The sequence below is a fragment of the Ovis aries genome, chromosome X (assembly GCF_016772045.2).
Source record: "Ovis aries strain OAR_USU_Benz2616 breed Rambouillet chromosome X, ARS-UI_Ramb_v3.0, whole genome shotgun sequence".
Taxonomy (NCBI): Eukaryota; Metazoa; Chordata; class Mammalia; order Artiodactyla; family Bovidae; genus Ovis; species Ovis aries.
The window spans coordinates 128,476,703-128,498,653 of NC_056080.1; the positions used below are offsets into that span (position 1 = coordinate 128,476,703).

Genomic DNA, 21,951 nt, shown 5'->3' on the forward strand with positions numbered 1-21,951 from the left:
GGAAGCCCCCCAAACAATATATATGTACATATTTTATATATACAATAATTCCTGGACAGTATCTGCCAGCATTCCTTCAATGTTAGGTGATACTTTTAATTAGACAAAGTCCCATATTTGCCTACATACAAATAATTCACTTATTAATCAATCTTAATGAACAGACTAGGATGACTCAAATTTAAGGAAGAATGTTTTGGAATCAATCCAGTAATACAAGGAGGTCATGTGGACATGTTTCTTTTTAAAGACTAAGGAGGGGCCCTAGTAAAGAAATAAACTGGATTGTTTGCTAACTGTCCCTAGACAATCCATAGACATTCCTAGAAGATCCTTGCCAATATAGAAAATTTTTTCCAACACAAAAGTCCTATAAGTCAATCATCCTTCTAGAAAAGTTTATCTGTAAATAAAAACCAAATAGAAAAGATATACTTTGGGTGGGGGCTGCACTGTATGGCATGCAGGATCTTAGTTCCCCAACAAGGGATCCAACCTATGCCCCCTGCAGTGGAAGCATGGATTCTTAACTACTGTACTGCCAGGGAAAGAGGAAGTGAAAGTAGCTCAGTCATGTCTGACTCTGCGACCCCATGGACTAGAAAGTTCATAGAATTCTCCAGGCCAGAATACTGGAGTGGGTAGCCTTTCCCTTCTCCATCTTCCCAACCCAGGATTGAACCCAGGTCTCTCGCATTGCAGGCAGAGTCTTTCCCAGTTGAGCCACAAGGGAAATCCAAGAATACTGGAGTGGGTAGCCTATCCCTTCTCCAGCAGATCTTCCTGACCTAGGAATTGAACCGGGGTCTCCTGCATTGCAGGCGGATTCTTTACCAACTGAGCTATCAGGGAAGCCCCAGGACTGTCAGGGAAGTCCCCCTAAAAGATACACTTTATAAAAATTTATTATACCAAACTTTAAGCTTTATTTTTCTTTCTTAGTCTGTAACACTATTAAAATTTTAGTATTAATATATTAATTTTAAGAAGTACTTATTTAACTATCAAATTACCTACTCCACTGAGAAAAATGAAGTTATTTCATATTTCTCATTTTGGTTAAGTTCTGAGAATCCTCAGTATCTGTACCAAAAGAATTTATTTAAAAAATATAAGAACATACAATGACTGAATAGTGTGCAAGAAAGAGATGGATTTATAATTGTGTCAATAGGGAATTCCCTGATGGTCCACAGCTTAAGACTCTGTGCTTCAATAGCAGAGTGCGGGTTTGATCCCTGACTAAGATCCCACATGCTACATGGCATGGCCAAAAAACAAAAGTTGTGTTAACAGTAGTTGTTAGTACTATCTGAGCAGATTCAAGATGATTAGGAACCAGGGTATAACCTATTTTAGTTATTTCTTATTCCTACTACCTAGTATTGGGCATGTCATCTAGTAGTCACTAAAAAATATTTACTGAATAAATGAACATTTCTAATAAAGCTAGAAGTAGAAAACACTGAAATATATGTTATAAACACATCTTTTCTATAGGTACAAATGTCACAGCAGAGGACTGTACTGAAACTCTAGATGCATTTAAGTGTTTAAAGTAGAAAATCATTTAAAAATTTACTCCCACTCTTCTATACTCATCTGAAACTTACAGAGATGATGCAGAGATTATTTTTGTAATAGCATGTTAGCTATTTTAGATTTGGAAACACCCACATTCATTTTAATAAAACACATAAGAAAACCAGAATTTATGAACTGAATACCTGATTCATTCTTGGTAAATCTTTAATGTTTTCTTCTTTTTTTAGAAGCTCATCTTGCCATTGACTTAGATATGCTTGAATATTGACTTTTTCTTTTTCTAAATGAGGGGAATAAAATCATTTCATAATGAACAGCCCACTATATTTTCCCAAATCCTCAAAAGAACAATTATTATTGAAAGATATTTCATTGAAACATAAGATTCCACTTTTTTCTCCAGAAATTGATCTGACTATACCTTTTCTTTCACTTACTGGTTCTCAAAATATTCTCCATTTCCATTAAACTAAAATTTTTACTTTGAAAAGGTTGGGGACTAGAGAAGATATAAGGTGAGGGGAAGAAGAATGCCTTTTAGATTAAACAGTACACCCTGATTTGATGATGTAAATTTCATGTAGATGTTCTCATGTATACCACTAAGTTTAAAATAGCTTCTATATGATGTTCTTAATATGCAGATACCAAAGTGGTCTATGGTGACTCTTTGAAAAATTCAAAACAGTACTTATTCATTCATTCCTTTGAAGAGTTTAACCACAATGATGTTAATGTGACTTTATCAATAATTATTCAGATCTATTGGAAAACTAGGATATACTGAACAACCTGGTGAAGTGGTCATATCTAAGCAGATCTTCAAAAATTATTTTTTAGCTGTTACTCAAAAACATAAAAAGAATGATGGACTTTTGCAGAACAATTTGACAGTCTCTGCTACTGCTGCTGCTGCTAAGTCGCTTCAGTTGTGTCCAACTCTGTGCGACCCCATAGACGGCAGCCCGCCAGGCTCTGCCGTCCCTGGGATTCTCCAGGCAAGAACACTGGAGTGGGTTGCCATTTCCTTCTCCAATGCATGAAAGTGAAAAGTGAAAGGGAAGTCGCTCAGTCGTGTCTGACTCTTAGCGACCCCATGGACTGCAGCCCACCAGGCTCCTCCGTCCATGCATGGGATTTTCCAGGCAAGAGTCCTGGAGTGGGGTGCCATTGACAGTCTCTATCAAAATACTAAATGTGCATATTCTTTGTGACCCAGCATTCTCATACCTCTATGAATTTATCCTATCTTAAAGAAATATGCCCCAAAGTATCATTAAAGGTAAGTATAAAAATGTTTGTTGGAGCATAGTTTGCAATATAATTAATTGGAAATAACCTAAGTGTTCATCAATATTGAGCTAGTTACTGAAATAAATGACAATACAAGATCATATCTACTTCAGGGTGGGGTTGGGTGGGGATATGAGCATTTGCCATTTAAATTTCTTTTACATGAATTATTACTTATACAATTAAAATAAATATTTTTAAAATAATAAATAAATATGGCTCATTTACTGTTACATTTTCTATAACTTCTGAGACTGAAGTATCCAGAGAAGAATAAATTGTTCGACTTACACAAAGGAACTGAAAAGGCTCTAAGGATAAATCAAAAGATTTTAAAAGGAATCCATGCCTCCCCCTTGTGTAGTTAACCTTATTTACAAAAACAATAACTTAAACTAAATGATACTCCTAAATCATATACCTTTTTCAGGGCTGTCTTTTGCTGACTTTGCTTCCTTCTCCTCTGCAGGCTTGGAAACTAGAGAAGAGGACAACTGCATTTTGTAAAATATTTAAAAAATACCTTTTAAAAGTAAAATAGTATTTTGATACACTTATAAGCACACATTATTTTCTTCAATTCAACAAACCAACTATAGCTAATCTGACCTCCTATCACGAGAAGACAAAGTATTCAAGAACTTTAAAAAGAACACTGGGTGGAAAATCCACATTAAAAAATCTTAAGATAGAAATATACAAATTATTAATTTATTTCTGGGTGGTATGTGATATTTCTTTCCTTGTGATTTTCTTCAAATTGAATAGTATTACTTCTTTTATTAGGAAAAAAACATATTGAGAGCCAAAAGACTAAGCCAAAAAAAAAAAAACCAAAAGAAAAAGACTGAGCTACTAGTCCTAACTGTGGTAAAACCTCATTGAAAAATCTCACACGAGTCACTTCTCCCTTCTAGGCCTCAGTGCCCTCTATATAATTAAGGGATTTGACTAGATGATTTGTAAGGTTGCTTCAAACTTAATGTTCAAATACCATCATACAGTAAGCATACACAAGGTTACATAAGGACTTCTCTCTAAGATACTTCTATTTATGAAAAAGCAGCAAAAGACACAACAATAAGCCCATAATACTTCCAAATTTTGTCTCAGAGACAGACTCATCCCTATCTCCTACACCTACACCAGTGATTTATAATAAGTATTCACTGTTTGAATAATAGCTATGACCTTCTATCATCAAAGATTCTATTGTCTTCATTGCATTTTAACAAGGCATTAAAAAAGTCTGATACATTTTAGAAATTTCTGCTACAAAAGTAGAAACAAAATGCATTTTCTTTCAAATTCCCCAGTAAACAAGAAATTCCATAAATCAAAATCCAAAATGTAGTTTAGTTAATCAGTCAAATATTTATGGAATACTTACCATGCATTTAGGACTATGCTAAGTGCTAGGCAGCACAAAAGAAGTGTAAGGTATAATTAACTCATATTTTACTAGTAGTAGCTGGGTAAAGAATGTTTAAACCAGAAAGATCTCTAAGAGATTAATCAACGAAACAGATATATTCAAAACAGATATTTACCATGGAGTTGACTGAAGTACAGCAATTCTTCCTTGGAAAGTTCATCTCCCTTTGAAGGGTCTTTATACTGCACTTCAGTATAAGCTGAAAATAGATAACCCAGATCATATTTGTAACAATGAGAGACAGAAACAGGTCCTATAATGGATCAATTAAATCTGGGGACAGAGAATTAAACAAAGGGTCCCTGTAAAAGAAAGACCTATGTGAAGAAGTATGGAAGTAGTACTACTCTACTGTATAGCAAATATTTTAACAAGAAGTATTTGATCACTTTGAATTCTCTTATTTCTCCAAATTACTTGCTTTTTAACAGTTTTCCAAGAGCCATTACAAATTGAAATTTAAAAATATGACACTTGGGAATCTCTGAAAATGTGACCACAGTCATTTAAAAACATCATTAATAATAAGGAAAACATGAAACTGAGTGCTCTAACAGATATACAGTGTTTTTTCTATTTTTGATCCTTCTATGGAAAATCATATTCATTCCATTACAATATTAGACAATCTAATGACAATTTGACTTGACAATGTAAAGTCCTTCATGGTTAAATTATTATTTGATTTGTCTTTGGTTTTTAACACTGTGTTTGTGATTTTAGTTTGTGAAGGTTAAACATGAGTTTTAGATTTTTGGTGTGGTAAAGAATGGTTCCCAGCTATCCTGGGAAGACTTTAAAAGAGACCTCAGGTGTAGCTTTAGACAAATTATGAGGTGCTTTTTTTTTTTCTTTGGTGAATCACCCTATTTAAGCTAAAAGGTACTTTTGCAATGTTCCTTTAAAGTTTAAGACTAGATTCCCAATTATGGATCAGGCTGGCAAATGCAGCCTCTTGAGCTCAGAGGGAAACACTTAAGTAGAACCGATGTGGTAACAGTAAGGCAGTATGGTAGAACAGAAAGAAACCTGCGTTTTGGAGTCATACCTTAGTCTGAATTTCAGCTAAGCAATTTATTAGATATGCTGTCTTCAGAAAATTTAATCTTTCTCTCAGTTTCCATATCGCCAAAATTGGACAGATAATACCACCTTTCAAGGATATCATGAGAATTAAATAAAAGAACGCATATAAATGCCTGAACAGAACAAGTGCTCAATAAATGGTAGTTTTTGTTTCCTCCTCCAAATGTTTAATATCCCTTGCTGCCCAGTCTCACTTTTCTGAATAATTTGTAGTATTTCACAAGTTTGGCGGTTTGTCTAAAGTTAAATTCTACTGTCTAATGACAACAACAATAAAAATTCAACATTATGCCAATATTCAAATGATAGACAGTTCTTACACATAAACTACTTATTAAATTGACTGACCACTAACAGGAAGGAAACCTATGAACCTATCTGTTGCACAGAATCTCCTCTACAGATTTCAGTGTAACTATATATTAGCAAAAATATTGCTAACATGATCCATAGGCCACATTTAAGCAACGACTTTATATCATATGGAAAATTATATTATTCGTTAAAATGGAATGATATCTGTAATTATACTTGTTAAAAAGTATAATTGATGTATAGAATCAACTTCTATACATCACTAACAACTATTAAACTCTTACCTGGAGAAATATGCAGCTTAAAAAGCAGCTTAAGCTTCTCAGTAAAACTTCCATTGTACATTATATCTGTTCAATAAAATTAAATTGCAAATAATCACAGCCAAAGAACATTCAATCAATTACAGCAACACAGATTAATTGACACAGATATGAGCCAGGATTCAGAAACCTTCTGTTACTTAAACTATCAGTTAACCAAAACACAGTAGGCCAGATTCTCTCCTTGAAGTATATAAGCAAAATAAAGGGATAAATAAAATGCTCTCCTACTGAACTCTCTCCCCAACCCCAATCTAAAATTTACTTTTTCTTTTGAACGCTTCATCAGAGGAGAGAACTCCTCTTCAAGGGGCAATCCCTGATAAGAAAGCACATTAGGGTGCCTGGAAAAGCAAAGGAACGATATAACTGGCGGACTATTTACAGGCACAAAATGTTTGTTGACTATTTCTTTACCACTTTTCTAGGCTATGCGGTTGCATTTTTGCTGAGGTAGAACATCCTCCTGAAGAATCTATATGCCTGAAGGTGGGGAAATCAGGACATTATCTTCCTTCATGTTAACCACTAAAACAACCACATCTAACAACTTGTTTTTTCTGGGAGGGTTGGGGCAAGATGAGATGAAATATTTAGATTCAGTAACAAACAAAGAAAATGGTCCAGTTATTGCTAAAGCTGGAATAGTGTAAATCAGGCTGATAAAATCTGACTAAATTGGCAATGACAGGCAGTACTAAGTGGTACCTTTATTTTTCTGCTTTAAAAAGAAAAGTTATTGGACATCATCCTACCAATTGCAGAGGAGAATTCTTTGAAGTTGATAAGGCAGTCGGAGTTTTCATCCAACAATCTGAATGTCCATAAAGCTAGTGAATCTCTATTTGCAGAATGAGCCCAGGGACTCAACAAGTGATACAACACTCTGAACTGCTGGCAGTCAATCTGATACTGCTCCAAATATGGCAGACTGGGATCATGGTGCTTCAATACTGGAGAACTCAAACACCAATAATAAGAAAAAAATAACTCTTTCTATTTAAAAAATGGAAAAAAGACAAAAGTCATTAAATCAGAAAAAGTAACTTCATAACATTTTTTAAACCTGTATACTAAAATAATTAAAGATAAAATAGTTGGGTGGCTGTGATAAAATTCTGCTAAGAATATTATTTTTCGTTTAAAGAAGGAAAAGAGTACCTTAAAGATGACATAAAGTTCATCCAGTTCATGCAGGCTCAACTTCACGTCTTGTGATACAACACGCAACTTTAAAAAGATTAAAAGCAATTTAGAATTTAACACTTGGGTATAGAAATTCTCTTTGAACCCATTTAGAAAACTCCCTCTGCCAGAATACTTTTAAATACTTTTTAAAACTTTGAAAGTGAAGTTGCTCAGTCACATCTGACTCTTTGCGACCCCATAGACTGTATGTAGCCTATCAGGCTCCTCCGTCCATGGGATTTTCCAGGCAAGAGTGCTGGAGTGGATTGCCATTTCCTTATCCAGGGGATCTTCCCGACCCAGGAATCGAACCCAGGTCTCCCGCATTGCAGGCAGACGCTTTACCATCTGAGCCATCAGGGAAGCATGTCATTTTAAACTTTTAGGAGTAACAAAAGGTAAATGTACCTATTTTGTCCTTTAAAAAACTGTGCATAGAGTACAGTTCAATTCTACTCTGATATGTAATTTGACCTTTGTCTCTTCATACACAGAGATAGCCACCAGAGGAGAGCCAGTTAATAAGTGTAAATATAATCCCTTGTATCATTGAAAAAGTAAGAGAATTCCAGAAAAACATCTATTTCTGCTTTATTGACTATGTCAAAGCCTTTGACTGTGTGGATCACAATAAACTGTGGAAAATTCTTCAAGAGATGGGAATACTAGACCACCTGACCTGCCTCTTGAGAAACCTGTATGCAGGTCAGGAAGCAACAGTTAGAACTGGACATGGAACAGCAGACTGGTTCCAAATAGGAAAAGGAGTACGTCAAGGCTGTATATTGTCATCCTGCTTATTTAACTTATATGCAGAGTACATCATGAGAAACGCTGGGCTAGAGGAAGCACAAGCTGGAACCAAGTTTGCCAGGAGAAATATCAGTAACCTCAGACATGCAGATGACATCACCCTGATGGCAGAAAGTGAAGAGGAACTAAAGAGCCTCTTGATGAAAGTGAAAGAGGAGAGTGAAAAAGTTGGCCTAAAGCTCAACATTCAGAAAATTAAGATCATGGCATCCGGTCCCATCACTTCATGGCAAATAGATGGGGAAACAGTGGCTGACTTTATTTTTCTGGGCTCCAAAATCCTGGCAGATGGTGACTGCAGCCATGAAATTAAAAGACGCTTACTCCTTGGAAGGAAAGTTATGACCAACCTAGACAGCATATTAAAAAGTAAAGACATTACTTTGCCAACAAAGGTCCATCTAGTTAAAGCTATGCTTTTTCCAGTAGTCATGTATGGATGTGAGAGTTGGACTATAAAGAAAGCTGAGCACCGAAGAATTGATGCTTTTGAACTGTGGTATTGGAGAAGACTCTTGAGAGTTTCTTGGACTGCAAGGAGATCCAACCAGTCCATCCTAAAGGAAATCAGTCCTGGGTGTTCATTGGAAGGACTGATACTGAAGCCAAAACTCCAATATTTTGGCCACCTGATGTGAAGAGCTGACTCGTTTGAAAAGACCCTGATGTTGGGAAAGATTGATGGCAAGAGAAGGGGACAACAGAGGATGAGCTGGTTAGATGGCATCACTGACTCAATGGACATGAGTCTGAGTAAACTCCAGGAGTTGATGGACAGGGAGGCATGGCGTGCTGCAGTTCATGGGGTCACAAAGAGTCGGACGCAACTGAACTGAATTAACTGAAATATAAGCCACAGTATTCTATGTCTTTTTCCATATATTCCTGTCTTACTACATAGGCAATTTGTCAAGTCACCCTGTGGGGTTGTCATTAAAGACTTCAAAGGCACTGGGAGATGTACATTCCCTCTCTGTGTCAAAAAAACATAACCCAAGAATGAATAATCTCAGAAAATATGCAATATCATTCTACTCCAGGAAGAATAAGCACTTATGGTACAATGATTTTGGTATTTAAGACATTTTAAAGCAAGGGTAAAGATAAAGGCTAGAATTAATGAAACAGGAGTAAATTTTTAAAAAAAGTATACTTCATAAATAAAACAGTTTGTTAAACCAAAAAAGTAAAATAAATATCTGGCAGGTTTGATAAAAGAAATCATGAATAAATATCATTGAGAAGTAAAAGAATACTATAAATATAGACATATAAATTATTGTGTCTAGCATATAGAAAGTAACATTAATTATCTGTTCAATGAATTCCACAAGCTGTAAAACATATCTGAAAATCTAGATGAAATGGGTAATCTCTATAAAAATATAAATGACTAAAATTAACTCAGGAAGAACAAGTTCTGAATAGACAGAACTGAAAAAGTAATCAAGTGCCCACCAAAGGCAGCAGATCCAGATGGTTTCACAGGTTCATCTCAAACTTTCAGGTAATTTCTATGTGGTTTAAACTATCCCAGCACATAGAAAAATATGATTAGTTCAAAACTCCATTCTATGACAAGAGTACAATTCTAATATGAAAAAATAAAGTTAGCACACACACACTGTAAGTCAATGTCACTTTAACATATGTAAAGAACCTAGCTAAACTATTCAGGAAAACTATCAAAGCAGAATATTAAAAGAATAACACAACATGAACAAATAGGATTCATCTCAAGAATTAAACAGAAGTTCAATCTAGGAATTCTTTAATGTACTTTACTATATTATTAATGTAGAAAAATATATAATCTCAAGAAATAGAAAAATTATTTGATCAAAGTTAACACTCAATATTGATTTTTTAAAATGTCCCAAATCTCTTAACCTAGAAATTAAATGAAACTACTAAATTTGATTAAAAAGAGTCCTTCAAAAATTAACAGCAAACATCATCTTAATAAAATAGTAGAAGCACTTCTATTAAATTCCAGAATGAGATAAGGAAGCTTGCTTCTACTGTTATTATTTAATACTTCTCTGAAGATTCTACCCACTACAATAATACAAATAAAAATCTAAAAGAGGTATACATATTAGGAAGGGTCAAAACTCTTAAGCCTAGAAAAGATATGCCTGACTATTCAGAAATTCAACTGAAAAAAATCAGAATTAGTGAGAGTCAGTAACACAGTCATTAAAAAAGCAACATGTACCAATCAATAGGTTTTATATATAAGATAATAAATGAATTAGAAAATATAAAGGAAAAAAAGATCTCATTCATATTAGTAACAAAACCGTAAACTACACAGGAGACAAACCCAACAATATATGTGTAAGATCTATATGATGAAAACAATAAAATTTTATACTAAAGGACATTTAAAAAGACGTAATTCAAATGGATTTTAAAAAGGACTTCCCTGGTGGCTCACTGGAGAAGAATCTGCCTGCCAATGTAGGAGATGCAAGAGACACGAGTTCTATCCCTGGGTCAAGAAGATCCCCTGGAATAGGAAATGGCAACCCACTCCAGTATTCTTGCCTGCAAAATTCCATGGGCAGAGGAGCCTGGGGTCTACAGTCCGTGGGGCCACAAAGAGTCAAACATGACTGAGTGACTAAGCACACTACCAGATTTCAAAATGGATTATAAAGCCACAATAATTAGCAGTGTGGTGTTATAGGGAAAAAAAGAAACTCCAGAAATAAATCCATGTATGTATATAAGTATTTAGCATATGAAAAAGGCAGAGTATAGAAAGGATGGACTATTTAATAAATGGTATTCAAAAAATCGATTATTTCAGCTGGAAAAAATACTATTAGAATCCTGTATCACACTATTAACAAAATATATATTTTAGGTGTATTAAAGATCTAAATGTTTAAAAAAAAAAGCAATGCCAGTATTAAAAGCTAGTATGAGAAACTGTGTTTATAAATTATATAATTTTATATGGGGAAGGCCTTGCTAAGTTTGACATGAAACCCACACAATATGTAAGAAGAAAAAGATTTGACTACATAAAATTTTGAAACTTACACACCCTGAAATACATCATAAAAAATTAAAGAAACAAGATTGGGGGGAAATATTAGCCACAAATATAACTGACAAAGAATTAACACCACTAACATTTTTTAGTAAGTAACACTAGTGGGAATGTGGGGAAAAGGGCATTTTTACATACTGTCAGTGGGATTATAATTTGATACAAATCCTTTAGAAGACAACTTAGCAGGATTTGTCAATTTTTAAATGGGCACACCCTTTGACCCAGCTGCCACTTCTAAGAATCCACCTTATAGAAATATATTTACAAATGTGTAAGATTAGAAATACAGTTGACCCTTGAACAACATGGGGGTTAAGGGTGCTGACCTTCCACACAGTCAAAAATCTGCACATAGAGCTTCCCAGGTGGCTCGGTGGTAAGGAATACACCTGCCAATGCAGGAGACACAGGTTTGATCCCTGATCCGGGGAGATCCCACATGTTCAGAACAACTAGGCCCGTGTGCCACAACTACTTAGCCTGTGCTCTAGAGCCCAGTAACTGCAACTTCTTAGCCCATGTGCCACAACTACTAAAACCTGAAAGCCCTAGAGCCCATGCTCCACAAGAGAAGCCACTGCAATGAAAAGCCCACATACCACAACTAGAAAAAGCTCACACACAGCAACAAAGACCTGGCAGAGTCAAGAATGAATAAATTTTAAAAAATCTGCATATAACTTTATAGTTGGCCCTTCATATCCATGATTCCGTATCTGCAGATTCAACCAAGCATGGATCCTGTAGTACCAAAGTACATGTTCATTGAAAAAAATCCACATGTAGGTGAATCTGCACAGTTCAAATCCATGTGATTTAAATAAGGTATTACTTGTAAGAGCAAAGAATAAAATAAAATGAAAGGAGGGTATACATACTACATGCATATCAACAAGAAATAGTTAAGTATAGCATATCCATACTGTGGTATATTATTCAGCACATTAAGAAAAGTGAGTTGTACAATGATATGCAATGACTGTGATATATTTCTGAGTGAAAAAAGTAAGTTACAGAACATGTAACTAAATGGTATGATCTCATTTAGAAAGCTATATTGTCCCTCTCACCCCTTCCTTACACACATAGACATGCATGTCTATAGATATTTAGAAAAAAGATCTGGAAGGATACATGCCAAATCATTTTAAATGTTGATTACTCCTAGAGTAGGTAAGTTCTACTTTTTTACATTTCTTTACATTTGAATTATTCATAATGAGTATGTATTCAGAAATGTGAATTTTCCCAGATTTATATATCTGATGACTTAACCTTTAAGCAAGTAGGTTTACAAAAACAATATATTCTCATGATAAAAGCTCGAACAATACAGAAGATTCACGTGCATGTGTGCATGTTGAGTTGCTAAGGCATGACTGACTCCCTGCAATCTCATGGACTGTAGCCCACCAGGCTCCTCTCATTCATGTGTGTGCGTATTCAGTTGCTAAGCCATGTCCAACTCTTTGTGACCCCATGGTCTGTAACCCGCCAGACTCCTCTGTCCATGGAATTTTCCAGGCAAGAATACCGGAGTGGGTTGCCATGTCCTACTCCAGAAGAATTCTTTCAACAAAGTAAAACGCTCCCTCTTTCAACCAGCAATCTATTAATCCCACTCACTAGAAGCAATCAATATTAACAGCTTCTAATGTAGTCATCCAAATGTTAAAAAAGAGTACTTAAAACACATTGTTTTATACCTTTTATACTTTATCTTGAGTATCCAAGGATAATAATATATATTAGCAACCTAGACTATTATGTAGGTCAGCTGTTCTTCTTGATAAAGTACATCACAAATATGTTATGCTTAAATGCCAGCATCATAGCATTCAATATTAAAGGTCAAATAATACAAAACATGTTGGAGAAACCAATGCGTTTCAACCAGAAGAAAATCACTTATTTCCTCTCAAAAAATTTACAGTAAGCTAAGCTGTGACCAGACTCTAGCTCAAGTGTATAGTTATTCTATTTTCTTCACATGAAATGATAATTTTTTAAAAGAAGTTGAGGAAAAAAAAATGTTATTCCAATTGGTTTCCCCCATTTGGTGGATACTTACCACATTCTGCTTTGTCGTTTCCTCTAGGGTCTGTATCACATACAACCTGTTTCGACAGCGCATGCTGTGTATATTTTCATAGCAAATATTACCATATTTCTGTAAGAAATATGATTTCAGTGGATACTCATTCATAATAAATACCCACTTCTCTTACAGTTGAATTTCATCAGATTCAGTTCTCAGAGGCTTTGGTTCTATTTCTAGTTATTTTCCCAACTTGTTCAGTGATTATGCAAATTTCCACCTCCCACATTTCAGTTTTTCTATATATTCACAGGGGAGCATTCCATCTACTATGGGCCTAGACTAAGTACAAGAACATTGGTAAAATTCTTAGGCTCTAAGAAGAGAATATTTTTCACCTTTAAACATAGTGATGAATATTTAAGAGTGGTCATTATTTGTGAAATCATATGAGTAATTTCATTTAATGAAAAGCAAACTGAAGCAGAGGAAGCTACATAACTGAGGAACAGTTCACAGAACTCATTTTTAAAGTAAAGTCAGATTTTAAATTACTACTTTACTTGTATTATTATCTTACTCTCAATATACTACTCTAGAGATATAGCTATAGTATCTATCATTTTAAATATGCTATTTAATTATATTTATGGAATAAGAAAAACTTACCTCATTAGATTCTCTAATCAAATCTGTAATATCCACTCTAATATGACTGCTTTTTTCATCACTTACATTTGAACCCTGCTGCACACTTGAAGGCAGCGGGCTATCCTTATTAGTGACATTGTTGAAGAACCTATCCAAAAGTGACAATAATACAGAATTAGTAGAAGTATGCAGAGAAATGCAGAGAAAATGACAACTAATTTCTCCCTAGTTAGTCAAAGGTTAATTTCAACTGAGAGGACAAGGGACAGTTTGATGAAGAAGTAGAATTTAAAGATAGTTGGGAATTAGGAGGACATGGGAGTGAGAGATGGGATGGTGATGAAGACTTCAGAGGTAGACTTACTAGGATGGAATTTAGGGCATGTAGAAGCATGTAAGGAGAAATAATTTAAGAAAGATACATTGAAGCCTTAACATTGAGAGTTCTAAATGCCAGAGTGAGGTGTTTATACTTTATTCTGTACATAAATGGGATCTGATGCATCATTACAACAGTTACCCAAATATTCATATATTCATTCATTTAACATATACATAGTGTATACACACACACACACATATCCATATATGTGCTTTAATACAAAATAGAATTCACAGAAAAGGCACCAGGAAAATAAAGCTCAGCCTATGCAATTGAAAATACCTAAAAAACCAGAACAATTTCCCCCACTGTATATTTAATATTATCAACCAACTTTCCCCCCTCAAATTACTCTTACAGACTTTATAGCTCAAACAGGGACTATGAAAGTCTCAGCATATTGAATCAACAATATTAGTGTAAATGTGTATATAACCTAGCAGTTTCCTTCAAACTGATTTTTGTTATATTCTATTTGGAAACAGAGGAGTGGACTTTAGGACTAGCTTTTTCATTCAACTAGCTAGCTTTGTGACTTTGGGCCAATTATTTAATGTTTCTAGGGATCAGTTTCTTCACCTATAAAAGAAGGGCTTGAGCAACATAATCTCTAAGGGGCTCTCCAGATTTCTATGTTATGGTTCTCGCATTACCTATTTAAAGCTGTCACGGCTTCAGCATCATCTTTACATGCCAGCAGTTTGTCTAAGTTATAGTCAAGTATTGCCAATCCCAGTTGTAAAATGGCCTTTATTCCATCATAGAAGAAACAGTCCACCACATTCACTGCACTTTCAATAGGTAGCACACTAATAAAAAGTGTGAGGAACCATGAGAGAGAAATTGAGGAAAAGAATGTCATATCAGTCATATGTTCAGTCAGCTGGGGAAGGTGATCTCTGATAAGTTCTTCAAAGACTGCCTGATCCACCAAGGCACCTGGAGAACATAAAAAGAAATTTAAAAATGAACACCTTTCAAAAGGACTTGTTTTCAATACCTTCCCACTACTATTAGTAGGCTGATCTATCTCATTTCTCTTCCTTAAATTATGAACTTCTTCAGTGCCTTTTCTATATATCACACAACTCTTTATCTGATAGCAGTATCATGCATAAAGAAGCACTTGAGAAACTCAATTTATATTCATTTGACAGTTACTTATAGAATCTTTATTATGTCCAGAAACCTGTACTAGGTGCTATAAGAGATATACCAATTAATTAAAATGTTCTCATCCTCAGAGAGTTTAATCTCTAATAGAAATTAAGATAAATATACAAATAACTATAACACAAGATAATATAATCAGTGACCTAGCCATGATACAGAAGGCTTAGTCAAAGTTGCTCAGTTGTGTTTGACTTTGCGACCCATGGACTATACAGTCCGTGGAATTCTCTAGGCCAAAATACTGGAGTGGGTAGCCTTTCCATTCTCCAGGGGATCTTTCCATCCCAGGGATCGAAACCCAGTCTCCTGAATTGCAGGCGGATTCTTTACAAGTTGAGTCACAAGGGAAGCAAATAGAAGGCTTATGAAGGTACAAAGGAAAGACCACTTACGGTTTTAAAGTAAGGGATAACAGATCTATAAATATTTGATGACTGAAGAAAATATTATATAATTAACTAAGAACTTGATCCTTCTTTCCAAGCTTTCATATATCTATACAATTAATAAAAATGTGGAGATTTTAAGCTGATTAAAATCTCGTTCAAGTAAACTTAAAACATTGATTGTATAAAGAAACAGGCCAGGTACTTTCTTTTTAAAAAGCAATATATTAAGCAATCTTTCTAATCATATGTCGAGTGCAAAAAGCTCTTCTCTTGAGGATGTCAGTGAATGTGGTATTTCAAAAACTTAATTGATCAGTTCTTCCATTTGATAGGTAACTGGATAGACAAGAGGCCTATAAATTCTTTAGAAAAGAAATATATGTTTGTATATGTATACATGTGTGTGTGCTTTTTTTACCAATGATTCGACGATTAAAATAATCAGGTAACATTCGTTCACATACAGCAACCAGAAGCCAAAAAGCCTCTTCCTCTTTTGCATACAGAAGCAACACTGAAGTCAAAATATTCATTGCCTAAAATTCATAGAAAAATAAAACATAAATGTTGCTTGGGTAATAATTACATCTCTTCTTCAAATATAGTAGTTTTCAGCAATAACAACTATGAGAGTAATCATAACGGAAACATGAGAACTCTGAGCCAGTCCAAAGCGAAACAAGTTGAAGTCAGTCTATGATTTGATAATCAGTTATTTTACATGGTAAACACAGGAAAATGAAACAGTAATATCATGAACATAGAACACAGTTAAGTAAAACCTCTCTAATTTAGACTAATTTCAATGAGTAAGAAGTATAAATTATCACAAGTCTGAAAAACTACATACTTTCTCAGATTATTGCCAAATTCAGACTTAAATTGAAGAAAGTAGGGAAAACCACTAGACCATTCAGGTATGACCTAAATCAAATCCCTTACAGTTATAGTGGAAGTGAGAAATAGATTCAAGGGATTAGATCTGATAGACAGAGTGCCTGAAGAACTATGGATGGAGATTCATGATATTGTTCAGGAGACAGGGATCAAGACCATCCCCAAGAAAAAGAAATTCAAAAAAGCAAAATGGTTGCCTGAGGAGGCCTTACAAATAGCTGTGAAAAGAAGAGAAACAAAAAGCAAAGGAGAAAAGGAAAGATATACCCATTTGAATGCAGAGTTCCAAAGAATAGCAAGGAGAGATAAGAAAGCCTTCCTCAGTGACCAATGCAAAGAAATAGAGGAAAACAATAGAATGGGAAAGGCTAGAGATCTCTTCAAGAAAATTAGAGATACCAAGGGAATATTTCATGCAAAGATGGGTACAATAAAGGACAGAAATGGTATGGACCTAACAGAAGCAAGAAGATATTAAGAAGAGGTGGCAAGAATACACAGAAGAACTATACAAAAAAGATCTTCATGACCCAGATAATCATGATGGTATGATCACTCACCTAGAATCAGACATCCTGGAATGCGAAGTCAAGTGGGCCTTAGGAAGCATCATTACAAACAAAGCTAATGGAGATGATGGAATTCCAGTTGAGCTATTTCAAATCCTAGAAGATGATGCTGTGAAAGTGCTGCATTCAATATGCCAGCAAATTTGGAAAACTCAGCAGTGGCCACAGGACTGGAAAAGGTCAGTTTTCATTCCAATCCCAAAGAAAGACAATGCCAAAGAATGCTCAAACTATAGCACAATTGCACTCATCTCACATGCTAGCAAAGTAATGCTCAAAATTCTCCAAGCCAGGCTTCAACAGTGTGTGAACCGTGAACTTCTAGATGTTCAAGCTGGATTTAGCAAAAGCAGAAGAACCAGAGATCAAATTGCCACTATCCATTGGATCATAGAAAAGGGAAGGGAATTTCAGAAAAACATCTACTTCTGCTTTATTGACTATGCTAAAGCCTCTGACTATGTGGATTACAACAAACTGTGGAACATTTTTCAAGTAAATTCTTCAAAATTCTTCACCTGACCTGCCTCTTGAGAAATCTGTATGCAGGTCAGGAAGCAACAGTTAGAACTGGACATGGAACAACAGACTGGTTCCAAACAGGAAAAGGAGTACGTCAAGGCTGTATATTGTCACCCTGCTTATTTAACTTATATGCAGAGTACATCATGAGAAACACTGGGCTGGATGAAGCACAAGCTGGAATCAAGATTGCTGGGAGAAATATCAATAACCTCAGATATGCAGATGATACCACCCTTATGGCAGAAAGTGAAGAACTAAAGAGCCTCTTGATGAAAATGAAAGAGAAAAGTGAAAAAGTTGGCTTAAAACTCAACATTCAAAAAACAAAGATCATGGCATCTGGTCCCATCACTTCATGGCAAATAGATGGGGAAGCAATGGAAACAGTGACAGACTATTTTCTTGAGCTCCAAAATCACTGCAGATGGTGACTGCAGCCATGAAATTAAAAGATGCTTACTCCTTGGGAGAAAAGTTATGACCAACCTAGACAGCATATTAAAAAGCAGAGACATTACTTTGCCAACAAAGGTCCATCTAGTCAAGGCTATGGTTTTTCCAGTAGTCATGTATGGATGTGAGAGTTGGACTATAAAGAATGCTGAGGGTTGAAGTATTGATGTTTTGAACTCTGCATATAAGTAGGATAAGACTCTTGAGTGTCCCTTGGACTGCAAGGAGATCCAACCAGTTCATCCTAAAGGAAATCAGTCCTGAATATTCATTGGAAGGGCTGATGTTGAAGCCGAAACTCCAATACTTTGGCTACCTGATGCGAAGAACTGACTCATTTGAAAAGACCCTGATGCTAGGAAAGATTGAAGGCAGGAGAAGGGCACAACAGAGGATGAGATGGTTGGATGGCATCACTGACTCAATGGACATGAGTTTGAGTAAACTCTAGGAGTTGGTGATGGACAGGGAGGCCTGGTGTGTTGCAATTCATGGGGCTGCTAAGAGTTGGACATGACTGAGCAACTGAACTGAACTGAACTGAGGACATATTAAGATTGGAAAAACAAACCTCATCTGTATTTTCATCTACCCACAGGGTAACATCCCTTAAATGTCATTCTCTATTGTGTCTAAAACTAAATTTTATTTCTTCTATTAAATAGCATTTTCTATGCTACCTTAATTTGATCATGCTAGAAACCCTTTATCTACCACATCCAATTTGTCTTCACATCCTAGAGTTTCTTCTTATAAGAAGTCTTTTATTTTTATGTATTTATTTTTCTGGCTGTACTGCACAGCATGTGGGATCTTACTTCCCCCATCAGGTATTGAACCTGTGCCCCCTGCAGTGAGACTGCAGAGCCCTAACCACTGGACAACCAGGGAATTCCTAAAATGTCTTTTAGATTTGCTTCAACCTCTCCATTCTCCCTAAATTTCTCCTTCTTCTAACCTATCTTCCATACTAATGTCAGATCATTACTTTTGTATAACATTTGGTCATAGCCCCTTTTATAAAGGTAATATAATGTATAGAATCTGGAAAGAATGGAAAGGTGTGAAGAAAATCAAACCTCTTGCATCTTACCTAGCCAGAGATCACCACTGTTAATGAGTTGATGTACTTTTTTTTGTTTTTGTTTTTATTTTACTTTTTCCCCTTCTAAAATTTAGACCAAACTATATTAAAGTTTGTTTTTTTTCACTTAACATTATATTATACATTTTCCATGCCATCAAATCATCAAATAGCTCTTTTAAAATAGTATTTTAATGACTGTAAAAAATCTAATAAGTGTAATATACTATAAATGATTTAGCTATTCTACTATTATTGGACATCTAGGCTGATTTTAGCATTTCAGTATTATATATAACACTGTTAATGAATATCTCTGTATGTAAATCTTCATCCAAGTGGTTTACTATTTTCTCAGTAAAGATACATAGAAATTAAATTATTTGGTCAATTAATACTTTTAAATGACTTGATATTACTGCCAATTGTATTCCAGAAAGACTGTACCAATTTATATTCCTGACTTATAGTATTTGAATGTTTACTTCCCAGTGCCTTTGCCAATACTAAGAACTGTGACAATTATAATTGTCTTTGCTGATTTGATAGTGAAAATAGTATGTCATGGTTTGAATTTGACTTTCTTTGAGGTTGAGCCTTCTTTTTAAAACTTTATTATCTATATTTTCTTTCTGTGACTAATCTTTTCATGTCCATTGCTCATTTTTATAACTCAATACTTTTCTTATAGATTTGTATATTAAGTATATCAATCTTTGTCAGATCTGGAGTAATATCTGATTTCAAGTTCAGTTTTCACTCCATCACTTTCCTGTTCAAGAAGCCATAATGGGAGCAGCATAAGTGAAAATGGCAGAGTAAGGCCCTCTGAAAAAAGCTTTCCTCAGTAAAAGCAATAAGAACACAAGCAAAAATCATCAAAATCAATTTTTCAGAACTTTGAAAGTTCACCAAAAGCTTACAGCAAGTCAGGAAGCATTAGTTAATAAAATGGCTGAATCTCAGTAAAAACAGTGAACCCTGTGGCATTTTAAACTGTCCAAGTCCCACCCCTCCTGAGCTTCACAGAAGCCTGAAAAACCAACACTCAGGAATCATGGTGAAAAGCAGCACCTAGCAGCCATGGGAGGAAACAGAATGGGGCTGAAGTGCCTCCAACATCACATTCCCAGTGAACTGTCATTATATGACCTATTTGGTCATTCCCTAGAAAACTGCACTCACAAGGCTGTCTTTATTTGACCCAACACAGAGCTTACCCAAGGCAAAGAGCCTTTCCTTTAAACAATCAGAAGCAGTTGTTGAACATGTGGCTTCCTGAGGTAATGGATAACAACTGGGCCAAACAACAGGCTAATAAGGGGTGAAAATGAAAAGCTGCAGAATGAGACATCCATGGGGGGCTTTGGAAAGCTCTAATTTATTCCTGGAATCTAGAAGGCCAAGTGCATGATATGGCTTTTTGCCTGCCCAGAGTTGTAGGCACATTCAGGAAAGAACAGAAAAAGCCCTAAGCTCTTATCTCTGGCTAATCTTGAGGCTCTGCACAAACAGGAAGTGATAGAGAATAGAAAAAAATATGGAAAACTCAACAAAATCAAAAGCTGATTCTTTAGAAAGATTTAAAAACCTGAAACACCTTTAGGTAACCTAACCAAAAGGACAAAAAATAGAAAGAGAGACTGACTCAAATTAAAATCAAGAAATAGAGAACATTACTACCAATGTTAACAGAAATAAAAAGGATTATTAAGGGAATACAAGGAATAACTCTGCTAACAAATTAGACAACCTAGATAAAATGGACAATGTCCTAGAAAAACCAAGACCAACTTAAGAAGAAACAGAAAAATCTGACAACACTTATTATAAGTAAAGATATTGAACTAATAATAATTTAAAAAACTTTCTACAAAAAAAACTCTAGGAACAGATAGTTTCATTGGCCAATTCTATCACAATTTAAAGAAGAATTAACACCAAATGGGAGGGCAAGAAACATTACCAAGCTCATTCTTTGACGTGCGTACATGCGTGCTAAGTCACTTCAGTCATGTTTGACTCTTTGCAACCCGATGGACTACAGCCTGTCAGGTTCCTCTGTCCACGGCCATTCTCCAGGCAAGAATTTTGGAGTGGGTTGCCAATCTTTTCTCCAGGGGATCTTCCTGACCCTGGGATCAAACCTGCCATCTCTTATGTCCCCTGCATTGGCAGGTTGGTTCTTTACCACTAGCCGCCACCTGGGAAGCACAATTCTTTTGACACCCTGACACACCCTGACACTAAAACCAGACAAAGACATCACAAGAAAATTATTATCAATACATTTTATGAATATAAATGCAAAAATCTCCAACAAAATACTAGAAAATTGAACACAATAGCCTATAAAAAAGGATTACACATAATGACGCAGTAAGATTTATCCTGGCAATACAAGTGTGGTGAAATATGACAACAAAAGTAATACATGATGTAAAAAATTAACAAATGGAAACTTCACTTAAAGAGTTTGGAGACCAGCAGGGGGTGCTCTCATGCCCTGCAACTACAGCAGAGACTAACAGGAATAAGAGTTTTCTTTCCTGGCAAGGCCAATGCAAAGCTATGGACTCTTAGTTTACTATAGCCCTTCCAACTTCCTTTTCTTCTCTATAAAAGTTTTCTCCTCCCCTTGCCATGAGGGGACTTGCCTATGGCTCACCATGGTTGTAGACACCAAACTGCCAATTCTCTGCTCATTCTAAATAAATCCATCTTTGCT

General features: G+C 35.3%; 1 protein-coding gene across 3 annotated transcripts in view; it reads right to left on the bottom strand.

Moving 5' to 3' along the window:
- The window catches only part of TBC1D8B (TBC1 domain family member 8B), a 76,128-nt gene that overhangs the window by 3,683 nt on the left and 50,494 nt on the right, over positions 1-21,951 (bottom strand). For 2 of the 3 annotated variants that reach the window (XM_042242586.2, XM_012107605.5), the window contains exons 11-20: positions 16,114-16,231; positions 14,787-15,072; positions 13,770-13,899; positions 13,134-13,232; positions 7,159-7,227; positions 6,753-6,993; positions 5,959-6,024; positions 4,389-4,472; positions 3,260-3,316; positions 1,728-1,825 (exon numbers count right to left, since the gene is read on the bottom strand). In XM_042242586.2, the coding sequence (XP_042098520.1) occupies positions 1,728-1,825; positions 3,260-3,316; positions 4,389-4,472; positions 5,959-6,024; positions 6,753-6,993; positions 7,159-7,227; positions 13,134-13,232; positions 13,770-13,899; positions 14,787-15,072; positions 16,114-16,231 (1,248 nt within the window). Of the gene's footprint in view, positions 1-1,727; positions 1,826-3,259; positions 3,333-4,388; positions 4,473-5,958; positions 6,025-6,752; positions 6,994-7,158; positions 7,228-13,133; positions 13,233-13,769; positions 13,900-14,786; positions 15,073-16,113; positions 16,232-21,951 lie in introns of those variants that run through there. The other variant, XM_042242587.2, reaches the window with a different exon arrangement.